This window comes from Notolepis coatsorum (assembly GCF_963971535.1).
Source record: "Notolepis coatsorum genome assembly, chromosome: 4".
Classification (NCBI taxonomy): Eukaryota; Metazoa; Chordata; class Actinopteri; order Aulopiformes; family Paralepididae; genus Notolepis; species Notolepis coatsorum.
Window position 1 is genome coordinate 86,680,228 of NC_140168.1, and position 24,944 is coordinate 86,705,171.

The window sequence follows — 24,944 nt, forward strand, 5'->3', positions numbered from 1 at the left end:
GCCTGCAACATGTAAACATACATTTTGGACCCGCAGAATACATTCTTTAATCAATATTTGGGGGGGGGGGGGGGGGGGGGGGGCGGAGCAATGCTTTTATTCTGCACCTTTGTAAAAGCTCTCATTTAAAATGATGTTGAGTAAACGGGCAGTTATAAATAAATAAGACAACCTAAAGTAGTAACGCAACAAGATAAAAACAAAGCTAAAAACAGAGGAAATCAGCTAAAACGGTTACAGATTGATACACAGTGGTTAGTGATCAGGGTTTTGAACTGTGCATAGATTTTGGAAGTGCGTTGGAGGATGTTCCATGAGTCAGGAGCGTCAACAGAAAAGACTGACCTTCCAAACTCTTGAGATCTCTTGAGCTTGAGATAACTGAAGCACAAGCCCATTATTTGAGCGAGTTAGATGGGGTCCAAAATTCCAAACCAGTAACATTGTGATGTAAGGTGGTAGCTTACCAATAAGGGCTTTGTAAATAAACAAATGCCAGTGTTTATTGCGCCTCTCTGCAAATGAAAGCTGGTTCTCTTTGTCTACAAGAAATCCAATTCTTTGTCGCAGCTTGCTGTCAATGATTGGTATTTAATGAACATTTCTCCTCAAGTCGGATGCCAAGATATTTATACTCGGACTCCCAACACCAGAACCACTCGCCAGTACTTCCTGAAGAGCATTAAAGGTTGCAAGTTATCAACGGCCAGTTTCACAGCAACACAATGGTATCATCAGCATAAAGATGGGCTTGACAAGCATTCAAGGAAGAGCCAATATCATTGGTATGAATGGTAAATAGGACAGGACCCAAAATGTTACCCTGTAGCACACCTTTTGTTATTGACAGAAATTCTGAAAATTGACTAGAAATTTCTCAACTTCACGCTGTCCCCTCCAAACAAATAATTCTGAAACCAATCGCACACCTTTCTATCCAAACCAATGCTAGATAATAAGAGCAAGGGATGATCAGCTGTATCAAGTGCTTTAGATGGATCTACAAAAAGGGCAGCACAGTGTTTCTTCCTGTCTAATGATTTGTAACTAATGACATGATGCTGTGATTATCTCTAAACCCAGATTGCTGCAGACTAAATACAGAGTGACTTGATTGATTGTTGACAGGGTAGTGTGGGTGGTAATTATTTAAATCATCTCACGCAGCATAGTTTCACATGATATGCGCGCTCACACACACATTATTATTACTGATTGGCTCAGATGTTAAAGGTGCTATAGATCCAATTGTATGTAGAGTAATAAAAAAATATATATATCATAAAAAAAAATGTGCGGGTCCAAAATGAATGTTATTTACATGTTGCGCGCATGTATCCCCTCCCTACCTCCCATTTCCCCATGTGAAATGCACCCGATTAGATAAATGACACGCCGGTGCTTTAGTGCGCCATCTAGTGGCTGAATGTTATCTATAGCACCTTTTAATTATCTTTACTGATCAAAATGACTGCACCATTCCTGGGGAGGTGATGTTGACTTTTAGCTTGTTACGCATCACTGTTGTAACTAGGGGTGTAACGAACGTATATCTCAATGTAAAACTGTCGACGACTCTCTTCTCGTTCTCCTCCCTAGGTCTTGTTAAAGGGTGGTATGGTATGGCTACTGCTGTTTGGCATCATGTTTTTTTAGGCTCATTCTCATTGTTCAGACTTTATAACTTTATAATTTTTCTGGGCGCAAACCGAGCTGTGTAGTCTATACCGCCCTGCAGATGCTAACTACAGTAACTATGCAAATGGTGAAACTGGGAAAAATGGCTATCCAGTGATTTTGTAGTTACTGTAATTCTTTATACCCTTTTTCTCTAAAAACAGAGCAAGATTGAACTCTGAAACTTTTCCCCAAGATAAAACAAAAATTGGAAGAGTTTAATTTCCCTTATAACTCGATTTTGAGTTACTGCGGTTAGCTTCTACAGGGCAGTATAATTAATCTATAATTAGAGCTCTGTAGAATGAATAGATTTTTTATGCATTACGTTTCTTTTTTAATAAATATAATTCTAATGGAATCGTGACCTCATTTGGTATGGAATCTAAGAATGTGTGTATCGTTACACCTCTATTTCTAACAAATGTTTGCTAACCAAATATTAGTTTGCTTTGTTTTTCTTATGACCCAGCGAAGGAACTAACTCTAGATGGAATAATGATTCTCTCACTCTGCTTAGAATAATGACGTGCAACACTCGCACTGCAGTCCAGACGAACTAGACTCTCCTTATTTGGTGTTGTGTGTATCAGACATTTTGGATGCTTGTTGTGACTGGTATAGAGAAGCTAACGCTGGGTGCTGATGGTTCTTGTAGAGTAACCCGCGGCCCGTCAACTACCAGTTCCAACAGAACCTGGACTACTACAAGACCAGGGGAGCTGAGATGGTTAACAAGAGCCGGTAACTGTCTCTCACACACACACACTAGGGCTGCAACTAATGACTATTTTGGTAGTCGACTAATCTGTCGATTAGTCGACTAATCGAAAAGAAATTATATAAAAAAGAAAATTAATAATAATTATAATTATATATATATATAATATTTTTTTATTTTTTTTGCACTGCCTATCTTTGTGAAAGTGGCTTCTCAGCTCTGGTCCAGCTGAAGACAGAGCAGAGGAACAGATTGGACATTGAGCATGACCTCAGAGTTGCTTTGTCTACCATCACCCCAGACTTTGAGACTCTTGTCAGGAGCAAACAACATCCCCAGTTATCCCATTAGTTCCCCCAAACTTACTGTCGGTCTGTTATGTTAAGCTAAGAAGTCTTCAGCTGGACCAGAGCTGAGAAGCCACTTTCACAAAGATAGGTAGTGCAATTTTTTTTTTAAATAATAATAATATACATATATTTTTTTTTAACGACTAATCGACGCAACAATTCCTCGTCGACGATTTTTTATAATCGACATCGTCGATTATGTCGACTAATCGTTGCAGCCCTAACACACACACACACACACCTACACACCTACATACACACACGCACACACACACTATACTGTCCATCTTCATACATATATCTGTCTTTGTGCTTTCTCACCCTCTCTCTCCCTCTCCTCTCTTTATAATATATATTCTGTCTCTCTCCTCTCTTCTCTATAATATATATTTCTCTCTCTCTTCTCTATAATATATATTCTGTCTCTCTCCCCTCTCTCTCTCTCTCTCTCTCTCTCTCTCTCTCTCTCTATCTCTATCTCTATCTCTATCTCTATCTCTATCTCTATCTATCTCTCTCTATCTACAGTACCGGTACCAGAGCAGCTCCTCTGAACATCAACAAGGTGTCCAGCAGTCTGATCAACTTCGGCAGGAAGCTCATCGCTCCGGCCGGGGGCTCCGGCGCCGTCTCGTCCATCAACAGCGAGGCGCACTCCGCCCCCTCCCCTGTCACCATGCCGACGCCCCGCCCCCTGCTGGCCGAGCCTCCGTCGGGCCAGGCCCCCTTAGCGCCCCCGAGCCACGCACAGTCCCAACACTACCGCCTGCTCAAGTCTGAGAGCATGCCAGTACAGCTCGGTAAAGGTGAGCCCAGGAGCACCGTGTAGCCTACAACGTGCCGACTGCTGGGATGTTTTAACTGTGCCACTAGAGGTCGACCGATACATCAGCACTGTTTTAATCGCTATCCTCTAGCACCCACTTCAATGATAGCGTTGTGAACGCATAATCTATGGGTTAAATTATGGCTATGTCTAATCTGCCCGTCGCTTATCAATGACTTGTTTGCAGTCAACATTGTCGAAACGGATTGTTTTTTAATCAGGTAATTTCCTTTTTATAGCATTTCAAAAAGCCGTTGTTTTCTTGAAAGTTTCAGGAAAATAGAAAGATTCCGTCATAATCGCCCTTTACTGGAATATTCTGGAATACACAAAAAAACGCTGTAATTTTTCGGCCTATTTATGAATCGTTTTCAAATAAACGCTCGATTATCGATAGTATATGTGTACTTATGCACGCTATAGAAGCGGGCTGAGAAATATATTCTCATTTCCTGATCGCACACACGCACTCGCAGCCACACACACATTATGGGACACGCTGAGATATGGGTGAAAACAGCTCCGATTACCCCAATAGTGGTCAAATAGATTCCTTACCTCACATCAGATGTTCTCCAAAAAGATTATTCCAATTCCTGATCGCCATTCCAAATATCGATCGCGTTTATTGATTTATTATTGGGTACTGTAAATATATATTCCACGTTGTTTTCCGCCTCGCAATCACTTCGGTATATTCAGATGCCTCGCCGGAAAAGTGGAATGAGGAAGCTGGACCCCCCCCCCCCCCCCCCCCCACAAGTCTAATACAATGGGGTGCAGTTACACAGGGATAGACGATAGGGTGCGGTATTTTCCCAATGGAGCTCAGAGAGAGTATTTTTCTCCCATCCCAATTTAGTCGTTTTGCCAATTCCCTTCCTGGTTGTTGCACACTTTTGCCCCCTACTGTCGGCCTGGGGAGGGAGAAGACTACCACATGTCTTCCTCCGATACATGTGGAGTCAGCCAGCTGCTTCTTTTCACCTGACAGCGAGGACTCTCACCGGGGGAGTGTAACGCGTGGGAGGATCACACTATCTCCCCCAGATCCCTTCCCTGCTGAACAGGCGCCCCGACCGACCAGTAGGAGTCGCTGTTTACAACGACCAGGATACATACCCCACCGGCTTCCCACCGGCTTCCCACCCGCTAACACTGCCAATTGTGTTAGTAGGGACGACTGACTAAGCCGGAGGTACCGCTGACAGCTGGATTCGATCCCAGAGTCTCTGCGGTGGTAGGCAAGTGCTTAGTCCGCTGCGCTACCCAGCCGCCCCTAGGTTAAAGTGTTATTAGATAGATTTTCATTTAGTTTTCGTCAGGGTTATTTCGTGAGGGGTGACCATTTTGGAAAACTTTGAACCATGGGAATTGTAGTTTTTGGTGGCCATTTTGTGAAGGACATCGCTAGCTGTCGATCTGCGTTGGAATTTTTCAGAACTACACTTCCTAAAAGCCTCTTTATGAATTTTTTTTATATCTTATTATTCGGGATAATAAACCACAACACTTAAAGGAAAACGCCAACATTTTGGGAAATTAGCTTATTTGCCATCTACCCTGGAGTTAGACAAGAAGATGCATACCTTTTTCTTCTCTGTGCATGCAGTAGGAGTAGGAAGACGTTGGGAACTAGGAACCTACTTCCAGTGACTGACGCTAAGCTAGGCTAACGGTGCACCTCTTCCTACTCCTACTGCATGCACAGAGAAGAACAAAGGTATGCATCTTCTTGTCTAACTCCAGCGTAGATGGCAAATAAGCTAATTTCCCAAAATGTTGGAGTTTTCCTTTAACGGTATTGCATTATTTTGAAGCACAGTTAGTTTATCTTCCCTATTTTTAGCATGCAGCAACAATTAGATTTGAAATTAGTTTCAAAACGGTTTCACCCTGATCAAAATAAAAAAAGTACAGTAGATTACAGTAGATTTCATTATCTGTTCTTATGCACGCCTGGTGATACTAAATCCAAATTGAACTCGGCCATTTGAAAGTATATATATATATATCAAGTCAAGTCAAGTCAAGAGTTTTAATTGTCACGGCATACAGGTATACAATGAAATGCGGGTGGTCTTGCCCGCAACGATGTGCAATACAGTGGTACATATAATAGAATCAAAAGAAGAAACAACATTGTGCAGTAACAGATAGCAGGTAACATGGAGTGACATCTCGGTATCTGTACATAGTTATTTACAGCGCATGTGTGACATGCTAGTTAGCTTTGGTAGTGCAATACACTGTTCCTGTTATTCTAATTTAAAGTGTCCTTTCCTTTGGCCATAAGTGTGCGTGTGTGCGACATGAGTGTGTGCCCGCTCATGTTAAAGTGTTAAGTGGCTGCTCGTGTGTGAGCGTGCACAGTGTGCGTGTCGTGTGTGTGTTCATGTGTGCTTGTGTGTGGACAGTTCAATGTTCTGAGCACTCAATGTACATTGTTCATGGCTCTGATGGCCTGGGGGAAGAAGCTGAGCCTAAGCCGCTCTGTCCTAGTAGCTAGGATTTGCAGGCGTCTGCCTGACCTCAGCAGCTGAAACAGGCTGTTATTGGGGTGGTGAGGGTCTTTCATTATCCTGCAGGCTCTGGATTTGCACCTCTTGTTGTATAGAACCTGCAGGGGGGGTAGTGCAATACCCGTGGTACGCTCGGCTGAGCGCACCACTTTCTGTAGGGCCTTCTTGTCCTGTGCCGTGCTGTTTCCATACCAGGCAGTGATGTTTCCGGTCAGGATGCTCTCTACAGCTCCTGAGTAGAAGGACTGGAGTATCTTCCCCGATACTCTGAACTTCCTTAACTGTCTCAGGTGGTAGAGACGCTGTTTCGCCTTCTTTACTACTGTGCCTATGTGTGTTGACCATGTCAGGTCCTCTGAGATGTGGACCCCCAGGTACTTGAAGCTGCTCACCCTGTCCACGGTAGCCCCGTTTATCATCAGTGGTGTGTGTGTCCCCTGCTGTCCTCTCCTATAATCCACGATCAGTTCCTTGGTTTTGCCAATGTTCAGGAGCAGGCTGTTGTCCTGGCACCAGCGTTCCAGTACCTCCACCTCCTCCCGGTAGGCCTTCTCGTCGTTGTCCGAGATCAGCCCCACCACCACCGTGTCATCTGCGAACTTCACTATGGAGTTGGAGCTGAACTTGGCCACACAGTCGTGTGTGTAGAGTGAGTACAGCAGGGGGCTCAGAACACAGCCCTGGGGGGACCCGATGCTCAGGGTGATGGTGTTGGAGGTCTGACCCCCCACCCTGACCGCCTGGGGTCTTTCGCTCAGAAAGTCCAGTACCCAGGCGCTCAGGGCGGAGCTCAGACCTAGCTCGATCAGCTTGTCCACCAGTCTGGTGGGGACTATGGTGTTGAACGCTGAGCTGTAGTCAATGAACAACAGTCTCACATAGCCCCCCTTCTGACGGTCAAGGTGCGAGAGGGTGCTGTGCAGTACCTGGGAGACCGCGTCGTCGGTGGACCTGTTTGTCCTGTATGCAAATTGCATAGGGTCCATATCACTGGGGAGGGAGGCACAAATGTGGTCCTTGACCAGCCTCTCGAAACATTTCATGACCACAGAGGTGAGTGCCACCGGTCTGTAGTCATTTGGACATGCTGGGGAGGGTTTCTTCGGCACAGGGATGATGGTAGACCTCTTGAAGCAGGCAGGGACCACTGACTCCGCCAGTGATTGATTAAATATGGCGGTGAACACAGGGGCCAGCTGGTTGGCACAGGTCTATATATATAGAATAGCAGGCTTATAAATTACCTTATTATAACCAATTCGCACATTTATATATATAAATGTGCAAATTGGTTATAATAAGGTAATTTATAAGCCTGCTATTCTATATTCTATAATAATATTTCAAATTGCATTGGTCCGGATGGGAGAATTCAGTACTGTATCTACAGAACCTTCTGTTTAATCATCTTCCCTTTATTCATTTCCTTTGATTTTTTGTACACATGATCGCAAGAAGGTACTGGACGAGATCAGTGGCAGTTCTTCATGTCTGGTCATTATTAGCATGGTGTCATTCACTGTCAAAGATGCAAAGAAAAATCATAATTCATATTCTCCTTTTTGTTTCATCACAATTTAAGCAAGCCTAGTAACAGACACAATATTTCTGACACTGGGAATACATTTACTGAGGTCCATAGATGTCCCTAGATACCAATAATATGCAAATGAGCCTTGTAGAAGTGTAGCAATATTCCATTTACTTAGGTATGTATTTTAGGCGGATTTTCAGAAAATAGGCTCCGGGTGGAAGAGATTAAGCTAGCTTAGATTTGATGGGAGAAAACATGCCAAGTGCTCGCTCGGCTATCTTAAAAAGTGTCCCTTGAGTTCTCACCTGGAGATATCAGAATGAACACGGGCTCAATAGAACCACACGAGACCACGCGTTACAGCCGGGCTAATTGATGCTTGTCGCGAATTGAAGCAGCGTTGAATTGTTTTGCGATATCGGTCGATTAATCTTCTTGCTTCTTATTATATTAGCCTTTTAAAAATCGGTCGACCTCTACTGTCCCCTCCTTAGTCAATTAGTCCATTAATTGGTCGGTTTTGTCTTTATGACTATTGGTTGGCTAAGAATTTCAGTTTGTCATTCTTTCACAACCTGCATAGTTGCACACAAAGACACCAGCGCTCCTCGTATATCACGACACAAAGACACCAGCGCTCCTCGTATCACGACACAAAGACACCAGCGCTCCTCGTATATCACGACACAGACACCAGCGCTCCTCGTATATCACGACACTTGTCGATTTCAGGCAACACTGAGCCCCTAACCGCCAGTTGCTTCATTTCCGCTTATTCATGTGAATTAACTGCATGTTCAAATTAACACGAGCATGTGCTTGTGTGTCTGGGTCTGTTCATCTGACGTGTATATCTGTGTGTACACTCTCATGCACATGTGAGTGTACATATGTGTGAGTGTACGTGTGTGACTGTGTGTGACTGTGTGTGTGAGTGTGACTGTGTGTGTGAGTGTGACTGTGTGTGAGTGTGACTGTGTGTGTGAGTGTGACTGTGTGTGAGTGTGACTGTGTGTGTGTGTGAGTGTGACTGTGTGTGAGTGACTGTGAGTGTGACTGTGTGTGTGTGACTGTGTGTGTGTGTGTGTGTCGCAGCAGCGCCTGACTCTTGTGTCTGTTAGATGTAGTTCCAGCAGAAGTCACTCAGGCCTCACCTCCAGCCCAGACTCACTCTGACACGCAAGGTAACCGCTGCCATGGCAACCGCTTGTGTGTACAAACCACCTGTTTTTTTTTTTTTTTTTTTGCACAGTTATTGACATTAAGTGTTTTTTATTTTATGTTGTGTGTTATTGCCGTCTTTTTCTGTTGGTCTTAACTCATTCTTAATCAATATACACAGAAGGTCACTGTCCCAATACACTGTCGACGTGCGCCAAGACAAACAACCCTTATTATTTTATTTATGTTAACTCTCACACCGGTGACGGGATGTGTGGCAACATGCCACCATAAAAAGAAAAAAAGTATTTTGAAAATCACTTTTTTGCCACACACACACACATCTTTATTTATATAGCACATTTACAACAGTTGTGTATAATAGTGCAAAAAGTGCAAATACAAATAAGTGCAGGGGTTCAGATAGAAATACTAAATAAAAGAAAGAAAAGTGCAGCAGATTACAAAAATAAGGCATAAAAAGACTAAAAGTAACAACTAGGGGTGGACGGTATGGTCTAAAATTTATATCACGGTATAATTTGAAGCATAGACGGTAACGGTATATATCACGGTATCATCGTTTTTGATAAAAAAAAAAATTATTTTATATAATTTTTTTTTTTTTTTTATAAAATATATATATTATATAATTAGACTTGTACTTGTATTATCTGCGAGACATCGCCACCACGCAACAAGCTCCACTGTCTGTGTGTACTCTAGTAGCCTCCAGCTACGGCCAGGATTCCCCGGAGCTGCACCTGGACCTATACTCGAGTAGCCTCGAGCAGAGCTACGGCCAGGATTCTCCGGCGCTGCACCTGGACCCTATTATATTGGAATAACGTTAGCAAGCCCTCAGCTCGAATACGCATCGAATCAGTGTTATAAGACATTGATATCAGGAGCTATCCGGCTAAGCCGGATATATAACGTTAATACAACGCCTCAGTGGATTATTTAGTTCAATGGGACATTTCGTTTTGAACAGTGAACTAACTTGCGTTAACGTGAGCTAACGGCTAACAGGTAGCACACACACGTCTCTCTCTACTAGACTTTGTGGAGCGTTTGTTGATGTCAGGAGCTATCGGTAGCTGGCCGACTAGATACCGTTCGGTTAGACAATGCCTCATCATGTATTAAACTAAAAGTGAATAGTTGACTGGGTCATTTTGTAACGGTAGCTAAGCTAACGTTAGCTCAGGGAGACGCCGCCGACAGCTGAGCTCCCGTGTCCCGTCCCACTAGACTACTAGATCCGTGTTTACATGCGTGCGGTAGGGGCTGGCACGCCCACTGCGCGAAGCCTCCTAAATAACTTTTTCCAGTTCGCACATATCTATTATCTATGACTAATTCTATCTATTTTTAGGGGCAAATGCGAGTGAAATAGTCGCGCTGTGGTTACATGACGTCATTGGTATTTTAGAGCTGCACTACCGGTTTAGACGGTATAGTCAAAATCCATACCGTAGAGCAAATTCATACCGTTTATACCGTATACCGTTTATACCGTCCACCCCTAGTAACAACCTAGGAGGCAGGCTCAGCTCTGGTTAACACTTTGAATGCCCAGCAGGGGGCGCACGTGCTTGAATGCCCACATCCACTTCAATGTTAGCATTAATATCGCCTAATCTATGTTTTAAATTATGGCTATGTGTCTAATCTGCCCGTCGCATTATCAATGACCTATTTCCAGTCAACATTGTCGAAGCAGATTGTTTTTTTATCGGTTCATTTCCGTTTCATAGCATTTAGAAAACCCCTCGTTTTCACAGGAAAAAAAGAGGATTCCATGATAATCGCCCCGTACTGTAATATTCTAGAACGTTGTCATTTGTCTGCCTATTTATGAATCGTTTTCAAATAAACGCTAGATTATCGATAGTATATGTGTACGTGTGCACGCTAGTGCCGCGCGCTGAAAATCGATTCTCTCAGTTCCTGATCGCTCTTAGAGTCAAACAGCCATATCACAAAAAAAAGAAAAAGCTTATATCTCCGTGAAAACGGGTCTGATTATCCTAATACTAGTCAAATAGATTCCTTACCTGAGATCAGATGGTATCCAAATGGATTATTCCAATTCCTGATCGCCATTCCGAAAATCGATCCTTTTATTGATCCACCGCGTATACTGTAAAAACACATAATCCCCGCTGCTCTGAGGGTCCAGCATGAAGCTGATCGACCCCGGTTACATGAGTGAGAAGTAAAATGTGGAGTCCGGGTCTTTTTTTCTCATTCATTTTCATTGAGTCCAATCCAAAAGGGTGAATTACCATCTGGGAGACGATAGGGGGCGCTTTTTTCACATCTGAGCGCCTGGGGTGTCTGATTTTCCAACGGTAGACTCGGTTGATGAAATATGAATTCAGATCGCTAATAAAAAAAATAACGAGAAAAAACGAATATTCTCGTTATGGGCACCCGAGAAAACTCGGTTTGGGCATCCAAAGTGTTAAAGGCCAGGGAGAATAGATGAGTCTTAAGCTAGGACTTAAAGACCTCAAGGGTCAGACGTAGCCGGCCGGTAATGTTATTCGGCGATCAGACTTGTGAATAAGATAAGATAATATGATCCTTTATTATTCCCCTTGGGGAAATTCGGGTGTCAAAGCAGCATGGGGGGGGGGATACAGGGTGGGGGATGCAGCAGTCGGTTGCACACGTCGAACGACCTGAGCCTCCTCAGGAAGAACAGCCTACTCTGTCCCTTCCTGTAGAGGGCCTCAGTGTTGTCCGACCAGTCCAGTTTTTTGTTCAGGTGAACTCCAAGGAACTTGTAGGACTCCACCATCTCTATCCTCCTCCCCTCCGAGGATTATGGGAGAAGGGGGACCCTTCCTACCTCTCCGATAGTCCACCACCAGCTCCTTTGTCTTGCTGACGTTGAGTTGGAGCTGGTTTCTGTCCGACCACCGTACGAAGCTCTCCAACAGAGCCCTGTATTCAGCCTCATCGTTATCCATGATGTAGCTGACGATGGAGGAGTCATCGGAGAACTTCTGCAGGTGGCACGTTCTTGTGTTGTAGCAGAAGTCGGCGGTGTAGAGGGTAAACAAGAAGGGTGACAGCACGGTTCCCTGGGGAGCGCCGGTGTTGCTCACCAGCACCAGAATAAATAACACTTAAAGGGCCGCTTCACCAACAAACAATACAGGTTTATTTTGCACATAATCTCACACACATCTAAAAACAGTTATTGAGAGTTAATGAGTTTGAATTATGGCCACGAGTGATGTCATCGGGGACATTGCATTAAGTTGTGTTAATTAAAGCGGCGTGAAATTATAAGGTAGCGGTCCCTAGACTCCCTATACAACAAAAGGTATTGCTATTTTTTCATCTACATATCAGCTGTAATTAACACAATACAAGGATCCAATGCCACCGATAACATCAGTGTTGTGCTTTTCCCCCCATAAAATGATTGATTCATGAATTTATTCATTAAAAAATAATAATGTGCGGGTCCAAATTAAATGTTGTTGCAGGCCCCCCCCCCCCCCCCCCCCCCCCTTCCCCTACTTCCTATTTCCACGTGTGCAATGTACCTGATTGGTTTAAATGACATGCTGGTGCTCTAGTGCGACATGTACTGTCGCCTCACAGCAAGAAGGTCCAGGGTTCGATTCCGCTTGGGGACCAGGTTTCCATGATGCCAGGTACCCAGGTGGGGTATCTCCCAGGCCTTTCTGTGTGGAGTTTGCATGTTCTCCCCGTGCTCGCAAGGGTTTCCCCCCGATAAGATAAACCCAATGGAAAAACATGCACAACAGATCGCTAACGCTGTGGCGTCCTTGACGAAGACGGACAGGAGCACTTGGATTGGTCCCCGGGGGCGTGGCTCACGTTGACGCCCAATCTGCTCCCGGCTGCCCATGGGGGGGAAGGACAACGGGATGGGAAAAGTGCAGAGAGACATTTCATCGGCGACTCAGTACATGTGTGTGTGTGTTCCTGTGGGTCGCTGCATGACAAATAAAGACTTCTAGTCTAACAATTATTATTATTAATTACTGGCTGAATTATATCTATAGCACCCCCCCCCCCCCCCCAATCCAGCTTTAGCATTAAAAACACCCCTTTTTCATCATCTTGCAGGCAAAACTCTTGTTTATGAAAATAAATTGCACATGGCATCTCTTTCTTGGGGGGGGGGGACCCCAGGGGCATTCTGGGTGAAAGCGTTTTGCACAGTCGTCTCTGACGCCATGTGGTTTCATCCAGAGACGGTCCCCGGAGACGCCAGCCACACGATCCAAAAACATCAGCATCGTTTTACACACCGTGACCGTGAAAGAGGATCTTTTGGACCTGCGTGGTGCTGTCGATAGGCAGCATGTAATACTAGCCTATGAACAGCAGGGGGAAACAAAGGCTCCCTCTTTTAGTATAAATTGTGACGGAATAAGGGAACTACTGTTGTGAACATATCCTGAAGTGCTCGTCTTGTATTTGTGGTTTGCACTTTATTACAAGAGATGGTGAATCTTAATCATTTGTGGTTTTGTGTTGTAGTAGTTGCTCTGATTAGGTTTGCAGTTGTGTCGTGTTTAGGAATGCACCAATTGAACATTAAGGCTGATTCCAATAATACATGTTCTGTTATTGCCCATGACCCATATCTACTGATATTGATATAATGTGGTCTGTATAAACAAAATAATTGTTCATACTGAAACCACTGAAAATACTGTACAATGGAAATACGGTAAAAAAAAATTCCATTTCTGCAATCAATTTGAATGCTCTTGTGCTCATGAAAGTACCAAAACTAAATTAGCGTGGTGAGAAGAAAACACAACCCTCCACCGCTTGACAGAAATAATCACCACAGTTATTCATATCTGGCCAGTTCTGCCGATCAGGCCCATACTGATCAATACAAAAAAAATCACAGTTCTAGTCAGATATGGTCGTTGATATATATTGTGCATCCCTAGTTGTGTTGAAAATGTTTTAAAGGAACACGCCAACATTTTGGGAAATTTGCTTACCGTCTTCTTCAGAGAGAGACAAGAAGATGGATACTGTACCAGTTTCCTCTCTGTGCGTTCAGTAGAAAGCTATCTGGCTGCATGTTAGCCTAGCTTAGCACAATGAATGGAAGCGGACATGGCCGGTTAGCCTTTGGAAGAGATGTTAGTTGGACAATGCTTAGGGCTAACTTAAGTTTGTGCGCTTGTGAAAAGTCTTCTTTCCTTCACCTTCCCTACAGATTGGCTGTCTTGACTCACTGTCTCTCTGCTTCAATCATCCCTTCTGATCCTAAATTCACCGCCTGCATCCTAATCCATCCTAATCCATCCTAATTCATCTGTGCACTTACAAACTGCTGCTTTTCTCGATCCTCCGATCTCAACTGGAGAAGAGGGCGGGTTTGAGATGGGTCAATTGAGCATTTCAGTATTGGGGCCCCCCCCCCTCAACAGATGCGGCAAAACCGGCATAAAAATGTCCTCAAAGTTAACTAGTTTCTCCAGTACTTTAAAGTTTACTTTTAGGAGACGGGAGCTTTATGCCACAGCAGTGAAATATTGAAATAATTAAAATTATATCACTATGGGAACACGAACCTGATTGAACCTTTCCCTTCTCCGAGTCTTTATAAATCTAAATTAAGTTGTAAACGGTTATAAATGAATGAATACATGACGTTACTTTATTCTAAGTGCATAGAGGTAGGGTGATGGATTTTGGATTGTATTTCTAAATGGTTCATATTGTCTTTTCCTGCTATTGTAGAGTATCCCTTTATTTGCCTTTCTCACTCTCTTGTTTCTCTCTCCCTGTATATCCGTCTGTCTCTCCCCCTCTCTTTTTTTATATCTCTTTCTCGCCCACTTTCCCTCTTTCTATATGTTTTCTCTCCGTCTCTCTCCCAGGCCAAACCTCCAGGACTGTAAGCTCCTCCCCCAGCATAGAGAGCCTACCCGGTGGGCGCGCCCAAGCCACAGCCTCCCCACCCCTCCCTCCCTCCAGAGGAAGTGATGTCAGCACTTCGTCCCCGCCCCTCTCCGCCAACAAGAAGGAGTCTTTCTTCACTCGCTCGCGTTCCCACAGCAAGTCCCTGGGCAAGAAAGAGACTGTGAGCTGCTGCTTAACACTTTGATTGCCTAAGGCTAAATTCATGATATACCATAGGTTGCCAGCTCTATTTGTCTATGTAGAAGTTCCCCTTCTTTGCAGGGCTATAACTTTTTAAATTCTATTGCTAAATTGCCATTATTAGGGCCCATTCAATGTCCTATATGTATTGTTCAGGGTGTATGAACGTTAAACTTTTTCATTCACATATTCATACTAAAATATGATCTAAAGTATAAGTATGTTTTCATCTCTTTCTGCAGCTTTCTCCAGAACGTGATTTATAGCCCCAAATGCATTATATTGATGATCAAATACAGTTTGATAGCAATCGGCGCGATATAAAAAAATCCAACTGGACGGACTTCTGGAAGTTACTACACGTAATCTGATGTTGACCGGATGGCCGAGGGGGCGTTTATAATTCCGTGGGCAGCGTTATACCATTCATCTAATGTGGGTAAAATGTTCATCATAGCAGTTAGTATCGTACACATTGAAAAATAATGCTGAATCTTACCGTATCTTCCTTGCGCCGTTGGGCGATGAGCGTGGAACAGACATTTTCCTATTATGGGATATAGAAATATCCGGTCCATTTCCAGGTTGTATAATAATATATACGTCCAAATCATGTTGTTTTTTCTAGTTATTTGCAGAGATCGATGTTCACTGTGTGAAGACTGAGTCTCTCTAACACTAGCGAGTGCCCGGACCCCATATGGAGTGAGTCAGGGGCGTAACTGACGCCGGGGACATCGGAAAGTGTCCCCCCCACGTTTTACCGTCCAAAGAGCTGAGTCTGACTACCTGTTCTATTATTATGCAAAAAGCAGTAGATGGGGGTCGCATTCTTGCCCTGCACGGGCCAAGTACCCACTCGCTAAAGTACTTGTCTTTGCATAATAATAGCTTGGGTCGTCAGCCTAGGTGTGTTAAAATACGTCAAACATATTGTTTACACTGTCTTTCTTCTATTATAACCCTCCCAAATCATATTCAGAAAGTATCACAGAGACTTCTATTGACCAAGGAATTAGTTATTATTTCGCGGTTTATTCACATAACGTTATATTGTTTACACTGTCTTTCTTCTATTATAACCCTCCCAAATCATATTCAGAAAGTATCACAGAGACTTCTATTGACCAAGGAATTAGTTATTATTTCGCAGTTTATTCACATAACGTTATATTGTTTACACTGTCTTTCTTCTATTATAACCCTCCCAAATCATATTCAGAAAGGCACACACATATTCCAGTTAACGGTATATTTTTTTAATGATTCGTTATGGCGTAATCAATACTTCCATGCGTATAAATTGCGTTCGCAACCTCCGTGTTTTGGGGGTAGTCATCAGAAACCTCGGATCCGGGATTCGCTCCCATCCGTCGGGCAAGAACTGTGGGTTTTCAGCCTCTCTCTGGAGCTTAACGGAGTTTCTGGAGGAGTTTCTGGAGGAGCTTGTCGCGGCTCATGCGCACGCTCAACCAATCGGAGAGGGGCTTCGCTCAACCAATCAGAGAGGGGTCTGCAGAAATAGAGTTCAACCAATCAGAGAGGGGTCTGCAGAAATGCGGCTACGAAATGTAGAGGCCCTAACCCCCCCCCCCCCCCATCGACGTCACTCGCCACGCCCCCAAATCTGTCCCCGGCACACATTGAGAGAGAGTTACGCCACTGGAGTGAGTCCTACCGGGTTAAAGGTAACATCCGTTTTTTCGATCTGCCGATCGGCCACCAGATGGCGGTCTTGAACCGCTAGAGGATTGAGAGGAGATCACACTTGTGTCTAAGGCCCCCGGAAAGGAAATATGATTCCGATCACAGATTTTTGAAATATTGATATCAAAGACGAGTTACGGCGTCTTCGGCAACTTGAGCATGGCGGGGAAGGACGCCTAAAAGCGTCTTCCGGCAGTTAAAGTGTTAATCACATGTGTTCTACTGGCTCTCTGTCTCCATCATGCTCTCTCTCTGTCTCCATCATGCTCTCTCTCTCTGTCTCCATCATGCTCTCTCTCTGTCTCCATCATGCTCTCTCTCTCTGTCTCCATCATGCTCTCTCTCTCTGTCTCCATCATGCTCTCTCTCTCTGTCTCCATCATGCTCTCTCTCTGTCTCCATCATGCTCTCTCTCTGTCTCCATCATGCTCTCTCTCTCTCTGTCTCCATCATGCTCTCTCTCTGTCTCCATCATGCTCTCTCTCTCTGTCTCCATCATGCTCTCTCTCTCTGTCTCCATCATGCTCTCTCTCTCTGTGTCTCCATCATGCTCTCTCTCTGTCTCCATCATGCTCTCTCTGTCTCCATCATGCTCTCTCTCTCTCTGTCTCCATCATGCTCTCTCTCTGTCTCCATCATGCTCTCTCTCTCTCTGTCTCCATCATGCTCTCTCTGTCTCCATCATGCTCTCTCTGTCTCCATCATGCTCTCTCTCTGTCTCCATCATGCTCTCTCTGTCTCCATCATGCTCTCTCTCTCTGTCTCCATCATGCTCTCTCTCTCTCTCTGTCTCCATCATGCTCTCTCTCTGTCTCCATCATGCTCTCTCTCTCTGTCTCCATCATGCTCTCTCTCTCTGTCTCCATCATGCTCTCTCTCTCTGTCTCCATCATGCTCTCTCTCTCTCTCTGTCTCCATCATGCTCTCTGTCTCCATCATGCTCTCTCTCTGTCTCCATCATGCTCTCTCTCTCTCTGTCTCCATCATGCTCTCTCTGTCTCCATCATGCTCTCTCTGTCTCCATCATGCTCTCTCTCTCTCTCTGTCTCCATCATGCTCTCTCTCTCTCTGTCTCCATCATGCTCTCTCTCTCTGTCTCCATCATGCTCTCTCTCTCTCTCTGTCTCCATCATGCTCTCTCTCTCTCTGTCTCCATCATGCTCTCTCTCTCTGTCTCCATCATGCTCTCTCTCTGTCTCCATCATGCTCTCTCTCTCTCTGTGTCTCCATCATGCTCTCTCTCTCTCCATCATGCTCTCTCTCTCCATCATGCTCTCTCTCTGTCTCCATCACGCTATCTCTGTCTGTCCATCACGCTCTCTCTCTGTCCATCACGCTCTCTCTCTGTCTCCATCATGCTCTCTCTCTCTGTCTCCATCATGCTCTCTCTCTGTCTCCATCATGCTCTCTCTCTGTCTCCATCATGCTCTCTCTCTCTCTCCATCATGCTCTCTCTCTGTATCTGTCTCTCTCTCTCTGTCTCCATCATGCTCTCACTCACTCACTCTCTCTCCATCATGCTCTCACTCACTTCCGTGCTGTCGATGGGCAGCATGTAATACTAGCCTTTGAACAGCAGGGGGAAACAAAGGCCCCATCTTTCAGTATAATTTGTGACAGAATAAGGGAACAACTACTGTTGTGAACAAACCCTGAAGTGCTTGTCTTGTATTTGTGGTTTTTATTGCATTTTGGATTTCTATCACTTCCTCATCAATGTCATCTTAATCTCTATTCTATCTGCCTCACTGCCCCTTTCTCTTGTTATTTCATTCTCTCCATTGCCATTTCTCTCCTTGACTGTGTGTGTGTGTGTGTGTGTGTGTGTGTCATCAGGAGGAGGACTTAGATGCCCAGGTGTCCTTCCTACAGGGTCAGATCAATGACTTGGAGGCCATGAGCAAGTACTGTGCCAAGATGATGAACGCACACATCTGTGAGTCATTATTACTACTACTACTATTTCTACTACTAGTACTATTACTGCTGCTACTACTACTATTGCTACTACTACTATTTATACGACTACTACTACTACTATTTCTGCTACTAGTACTACTACTAGTACTATTACTGCTACTACTACTATTTCTACTATTGCTACTACTACTATTACTACTATTTATACTACTGCTACTAATACTACTATTTATACTACTGCTAATAATAATATTATTAGTACTACTACTATTAGAACATTCATTTGGGGGGGGGATTATTTGAGCTATCTGTTAACTCATTGACTGCCACGCTGTTTTCCCATCTTTACTCCCTGGCGCCAGCATTATTGACCATTTTCACGATGTTTGCGGACCCATCGTATATTCTATATTATAGCTATGGAGACAATAGTATGGCTCATTTGACAGGCACTATTTATAGTCCAACATGGACAAACCAGTTCATTTCTACATACTTTCATTTGTGCGCTATTCCACTCAAAACATCGCCCCGTTTCAAAATAATCTCACATCTTTTTTTGTTCAGTCAAGTTTCAAGTTTCAAGTTTCTTTAATAGTTGTCATACAGAAGTACAGAATACTTTCATACAAAATGCTTCTTACTGTTGCGCTCCAGAGACTGTGCTAGACAAGATAGTATCAAATAACATAGTATAGCATGTAATTTAGAAGTAGAAAAGTAGAAAATGAGGTCACAGTGTTCAGTATGGACATATGTACAATGTTCGATGCAGGATAGACGTAACTGAGTTACCATATAATAATATACAATACTATGCAGTGTACTAATGTACAGTACTATATAGTGCAAAGCAGAAATGGGATGAGGTACAATTTAGGTACAATTTACAGTAAGGTGTACGAGTTGTAGTGCAATCCTTCATCAATAAATATAAAGTGTGGGGAGTGGGTGCTACAGTGTGTTTGTTTAAAGTGAGTGTGTGCTATAAAGTGTGTGGGGTGGGTGCTACAGTGTGTTTGTTTAAAGTGAGTGTGTGCGTGTGGATGTGTGTGCTATGTGCGTTTGATGGTTGTTGTTGTGTAGTGTTCATTGTTCGTTTAGCAGCCTGATGGCCTGGGGACAGTCATCTACAATATGATGTGTCTTTATTGGTAAAAATGCTTTATTCTTTGTAAAGGTTACACAAATTTGCATACTAGCTCCACAAACAGGTGATCATTCTGGGAATAGTTTTATTAAGATTTTTGACCCTCAAAACATGGGTCTAGACAACCTACTTGTTCAGTTATTTGCAATATTGTCTGAAATAGCGACATTCATTTTTTGATGATGGTGTCATTAATTTGCATATAAATGATACATGGGACACTGACAGATTTTTGACATAGCCTATCATTTTCTAAAAAATGTATCCGATCTAGAAACACAGGTTAACAATATATGTCCAGGGGGTGCATGATAGTATCCGCTTTCCTACTCAACTAATTAGTAAACATGTGATTATTTTGTATTGATGGCACAGATGAGATTTGCATGGGCAAAATTACATAGAAACATGTGATCACTCTAGGGATAGTGTTATTGTGATCTTTGACCCTCAAAACATGGGTCTAAACACCTAATTTGTTCAGTTTTATGCAATATTGGCTGAGAATCATGAAACTGTTTTTTTTGCGCTTTCTTTTGATAATTGCGTCCTTAATTTGCATAAATGATACATGGGACACTCTGACAACTTCTTAACATAGCCTATAATTTTTTACACCTTTTTTCCATTCTAGAAAGTCTGGTTAAAAGTATATTTCCGGGGGGTGCATGATACCCCCCTCTATCTACTAGACTACATTAGCTACATAGCTAACCAACTAAATACAATACAGTGGTATCCTGAGGTAACGTTAAATACAACGTTTGCTAGTCGTAATTACTGGACACACAGGGACAAGTTAAACATCAATCAATTAATTTATTCCAACAGGTAGTTTGAGCTGCTTGTGAGCCGAGGTCTTTCTCCTCTCCGTTGGAAACTAATGACGTTACGAAAAGCACCGAGCCGGCCGACACAAGTTAAGCTGCTAGCAACAGACACTATAACACTTCCGGTCGGGGGTTTTCAAAATAAAACAGGAAAGACATTTATTTTGTAAATTTGTGGCATGCACTTATTATCTTGAGACGTTTTTGGTTTTACCCAAACCTAAAAACGAAACGAAAACTAAACGGATCAAAATCGTTTTAGTGTGGCCATGGCCTTAGTCAGAAGGTACTCTAAAATGAATAATCCCAGTAGTTCCATCGCGATCGCCATTAGTCGTGTGCATTGGGCCTGGCCTATAATACGGGAAACAATAGGTTTCAGGCGAGCAGATCGGCGACAGCTGTGTGCTGATTCACTTTGAGGGGGAGGGGATTCCTGCAGCCAGAGGTACCTCAGTACTGAAAGACAACTGAGAGACCCAGTTCAAAAGGTAGGCGATACTGCCACCTGTCGGGATTTGAGAACTCGTTTTTGGTGCTCAGCGGTTGGATTTGAAACACGAGAATTCTCGTGTTTGGCGCAGAAAGAGTTAAGAGATGTCTTATCATCTTTTCTGATTCTGAAAATGAAGTCTCTGCACATGATGCTTTGTATCAAATTGTCTTCAGGAAATTCTGCTAATACAGGTACATTATTTAGCCTGGTATTGGCCCCCGATATATAACACCAGTGTCTTTATCAGTGCATCCCTGTTTTGCTTACAAAGTTACAAACCCGGTTACACATGGTTTTAGTATTGGGAGAATTGTCTCAATATTCTCCCACAAGCTGCAATCATTATTTTCGGCCCACTGGGGACAGTATGGAGCCACTCTAAACAAACCCTTAATTACTCTCAAAAGGAAAGCCATCATTTTGAAACTATGATTAGCTGAAAACATGCACGTTTTCGTGCATGATTTACTAGATTTCAACTACAATAAATACGACTTTCCTGGTTGTTAATTAAACAAGGTAGGTAAATACTTCACCTACAAACGTAACACTTGACAATATTAGATGTAGTTATTAGGGATGCTCGATATTGGCTTTTTTACCTATACCGATATTGTCCAACTCTTAATTTCCGATACCGATATCAACCGATATCAACCAATACCGATATATGCAGGGTTTCCCCCCCCCCCCCCCAAAAATGGAATAAGTTCAGGTAATTAACATTACATATCTCTTGTTGTGGAGTTAACGCAACATTATGCATACTTTTGACAATAAATAAAATCTGAATTTGTTCTTACTTGCTTGCCTGGGTAAATAAAGATTATAGAAATGTAAAAAAAAAAATTATAAAAATAAAAGAAAATTGAAAACCGATACCAATATTTTCCGATATCACATTTTAATGCCGATATCGGCCGATAATATCGGTAGGCCGATAATATCGGACATCCCTAGTAGTTATGGTCACTGGAACAACACTTTTAAAATGCATAGGTTTATAAAATGGGTGGAGCTAAAGTGTGGGCCGGGTTTGTCAACAAGGAAAATAAATGATGGAATAACAACAGACTGGCTGCTGGTGGAGCGGGCGTGGGGCACTGTGACTCTCTCTCTCTCTCTGTCTCCATCATGCTCTCTCACCCCCTCTCTCTATCTCCATCATGCTCTCACCCTCTCTCTGTCTCCATCATGCTCTCTCTCTGTCCATCATGCTCTCTCACCCTCTCTCTCTCTATCTCCATCATGCTCTCACCCTCTCTCTGTCTCCATCATGCTCTCTCTCTCTGTCCATCATGCTCTCTCACCCTCTCTCTTTCTCTCCATCATGCTCTCTCACCCTCTCTCTCTTTTTCTCTCCATCATGCTCTCTCACCCTCTCTCTCTCTCTCTCTCTCTGTCTCCATCATGCTCTCTCTCTCTGTCTCCATCATGCTCTCTCACCCCCTCTCTGTCTCCATCATGCTCTCTCTCTCTGTGTCTCCATCATGCTCTCTCTCTGTCTCCATCATGCTCTCTCTCTGTCTCCATCATGCGCTCTCTCTCTGTCCATCATGCTCTCTCACCCCCTCTCTCTGTCTCCATCATGCTCTCTCTCTCTGTGTCTCCATCATGCTCTCTCTCTGTCTCCATCATGCTCTCTCTCTGTCTCCATCATGCGCTCTCTCTCTGTCCATCATGCTCTCTCACCCTCTCTCTCTCTTTCTCTCCTTCATGCTCTCTCACCCTCTCTCTCTCTGTCTCCATCATGCTCTCTCTCTGTCTCCATCATGCTCTCTCACTCTCTGTCTCCATCATGCTCTCTCTCTGTCTCCATCATGCTCTCTCTCTCTCTGTCTCCATCATGCTCTCTCACCCCCTCTCTCTGTCTCCATCATGCTCTCTCACTCTCTGTCTCCATCATGCTCTCTCTCTGTCTCCATCATGCTCTCTCTCTCTCTGTCTCCATCATGCTCTCTCACCCCCTCTCTCTGTCTCCATCATGCTCTCTCTCTCTGTCTCCATCATGCTCTCTCTCTGTGTCTCCATCATGCTCTCTCTCTGTCTCCATCATGCTCTCTCTCTCTGTCTCCATCATGCTCTCTCACCCCCTCTCTCTGTCTCCATCATGCTCTCTCTCTGTGTCTCCATCATGCTCTCTCTCTCTGTCCATCATGCTCTCTCACCCTCTCTTTCTCTCCTTCATGCTCTCTCACCCTCTCTCTCTCTCTCTGTAGAGAGTAGGTGGTCATCAGAAGTTTGGAAAATGTAAAAGCTGCAATAACTCTTCTAACGGTGCTTTTTAAACAGGTTATTGGTGAACACCGCATCTTATAATTGTGTTCCTCTTCAGGTAAAATCCAAGATGTGATTCTGGAGGAGAACCTGCAGAAAGAGGATGAAGTGCTGGTGTCACTGGCAGGACTCAAACAGGTGAGTGTGTGTGTGTGTGCACATATTTTGTGCCTTTGTGTTTGTTTGTTTGTGTGTGTGTCTGTGTCTCGGTTGTGCACGTCAATTATTAATATACCCTAAAACTAATAGCCTGACCTTGAGTGTACTGTACTCGCTACAATGTGAAGATCACCCTGGCTACTATAAGAGACGCATGATTTGAAAGTCTGCATTTATTAGACGTTTTAAATGATTATTTGTGTATAAATAGTTTGCTTTGGTTAGTGATGCCATCAAAAACCTGGACGTTCTGTTGTCTATTTCTCTCGTCTCTGACGCAAACCCGATATTCTATTTGGTTTCACTTGTACGCCCCCCCCCCCCCCCCCCGTCAGGTCAAGGACATCCTGAAGGGGGCGCTGCGTTTCAACCAGAGCCAGCTGGAGGCGGAGGAGAACGAGCAGATCACCATCGCCGACGACCACTACACCTCCACAGCGGCCAGCATGCAGAGAGCCAACCGGCGCCGAGGCGACCAACAGCAGCTGGACGGCATCGAGCGTCAGAGCAGAGACTCGGACCAAGACGGCAGCGCGAGCGTGGAGGAGAGGGAGGAAGAGGAGAGGGAGGAAGAGGAGAGGGAGGACGAGGAGCAGACACGTACGCTGCCAGAGCAACAGGTCAGTCACCAGAGTAACAGGTCGCCATAGTAACAGGTCGCCAGAGTAACAGGTCAACAGAGCAACAGGTCACCAGAGTAACAGGTTAACAGGTCACCATAGTAACAGGTCACCATAGTAACAGGTCACCAGAGTAACAGGTCACCAGAGTAACAGGTCACCATAGTAACAGGTCACCATAGTAACAGGTCACCATAGTAACAGGTCACCAGAGTAACAGGTCACCATAGTAACAGGTCACCAGAGTAACAGGTCACCAGAGTAACAGGTCACCAGAGTAACAGGTCACCAGAGTAACAGGTCACCATAGTAACAGGTCACCATAGTAACAGGTCACCATAGTAACAGGTCACCAGAGTAACAGGTCACCAGAGTAACGGGTCACCATAGTAACAGGTCACCAGAGTAACAGGTCACCAGAGTAACAGGTCACCAGAGTAACAGGTCACCATAGTAACAGGTCACCATAGTAACGGGTCACCATAGTAACAGGTCACCATAGTAACAGGTCACCATAGTAACAGGTCACCATAGTAACAGGTCACCAGAGTAACAGGTCACCATAGTAACAGGTCACCATAGTAACAGGTCACCATAGTAACAGGTCACCAGAGTAACAGGTCACCATAGTAACAGGTCACCATAGTAACAGGTCACCATAGTAACAGGTCACCATAGTAACAGGTCACCAGAGTAACAGGTCACCATAGTAACAGGTAGGGGTGGGACGATACATCGATCCAGATCGATACATCGATGTAATTATCAATGATCGAATCGGATCGATGCGATGTAATAAGATCGATTCATATCGATACTCTTATTTTGAAAATCCTGTGGCGAGTCTCATATCCGCCCAAGAACAACAGCA

At 44.0% G+C, this 24,944-nt stretch overlaps 1 protein-coding gene across 4 annotated transcripts in view; it reads left to right on the forward strand.

The window, feature by feature from the left end:
- tbc1d5 (TBC1 domain family, member 5) overlaps nucleotides 1-24,944 on the forward strand; it is a 165,753-nt gene that overhangs the window by 127,962 nt on the left and 12,847 nt on the right. For 2 of the 4 annotated variants that reach the window (XM_084313094.1, XM_084313095.1), the window contains 7 exons: nucleotides 2,336-2,421; nucleotides 3,277-3,554; nucleotides 8,752-8,814; nucleotides 14,692-14,894; nucleotides 18,458-18,557; nucleotides 23,353-23,432; nucleotides 23,789-24,073. In XM_084313094.1, coding sequence (XP_084169220.1) covers nucleotides 2,336-2,421; nucleotides 3,277-3,554; nucleotides 8,752-8,814; nucleotides 14,692-14,894; nucleotides 18,458-18,557; nucleotides 23,353-23,432; nucleotides 23,789-24,073 — 1,095 coding nt within the window. The remainder of the gene's footprint in view (nucleotides 1-2,335; nucleotides 2,422-3,276; nucleotides 3,555-8,751; nucleotides 8,815-14,691; nucleotides 14,895-18,457; nucleotides 18,558-23,352; nucleotides 23,433-23,788; nucleotides 24,074-24,944) is intronic. The other 2 variants (XM_084313096.1, XM_084313097.1) reach the window with 2 other exon arrangements.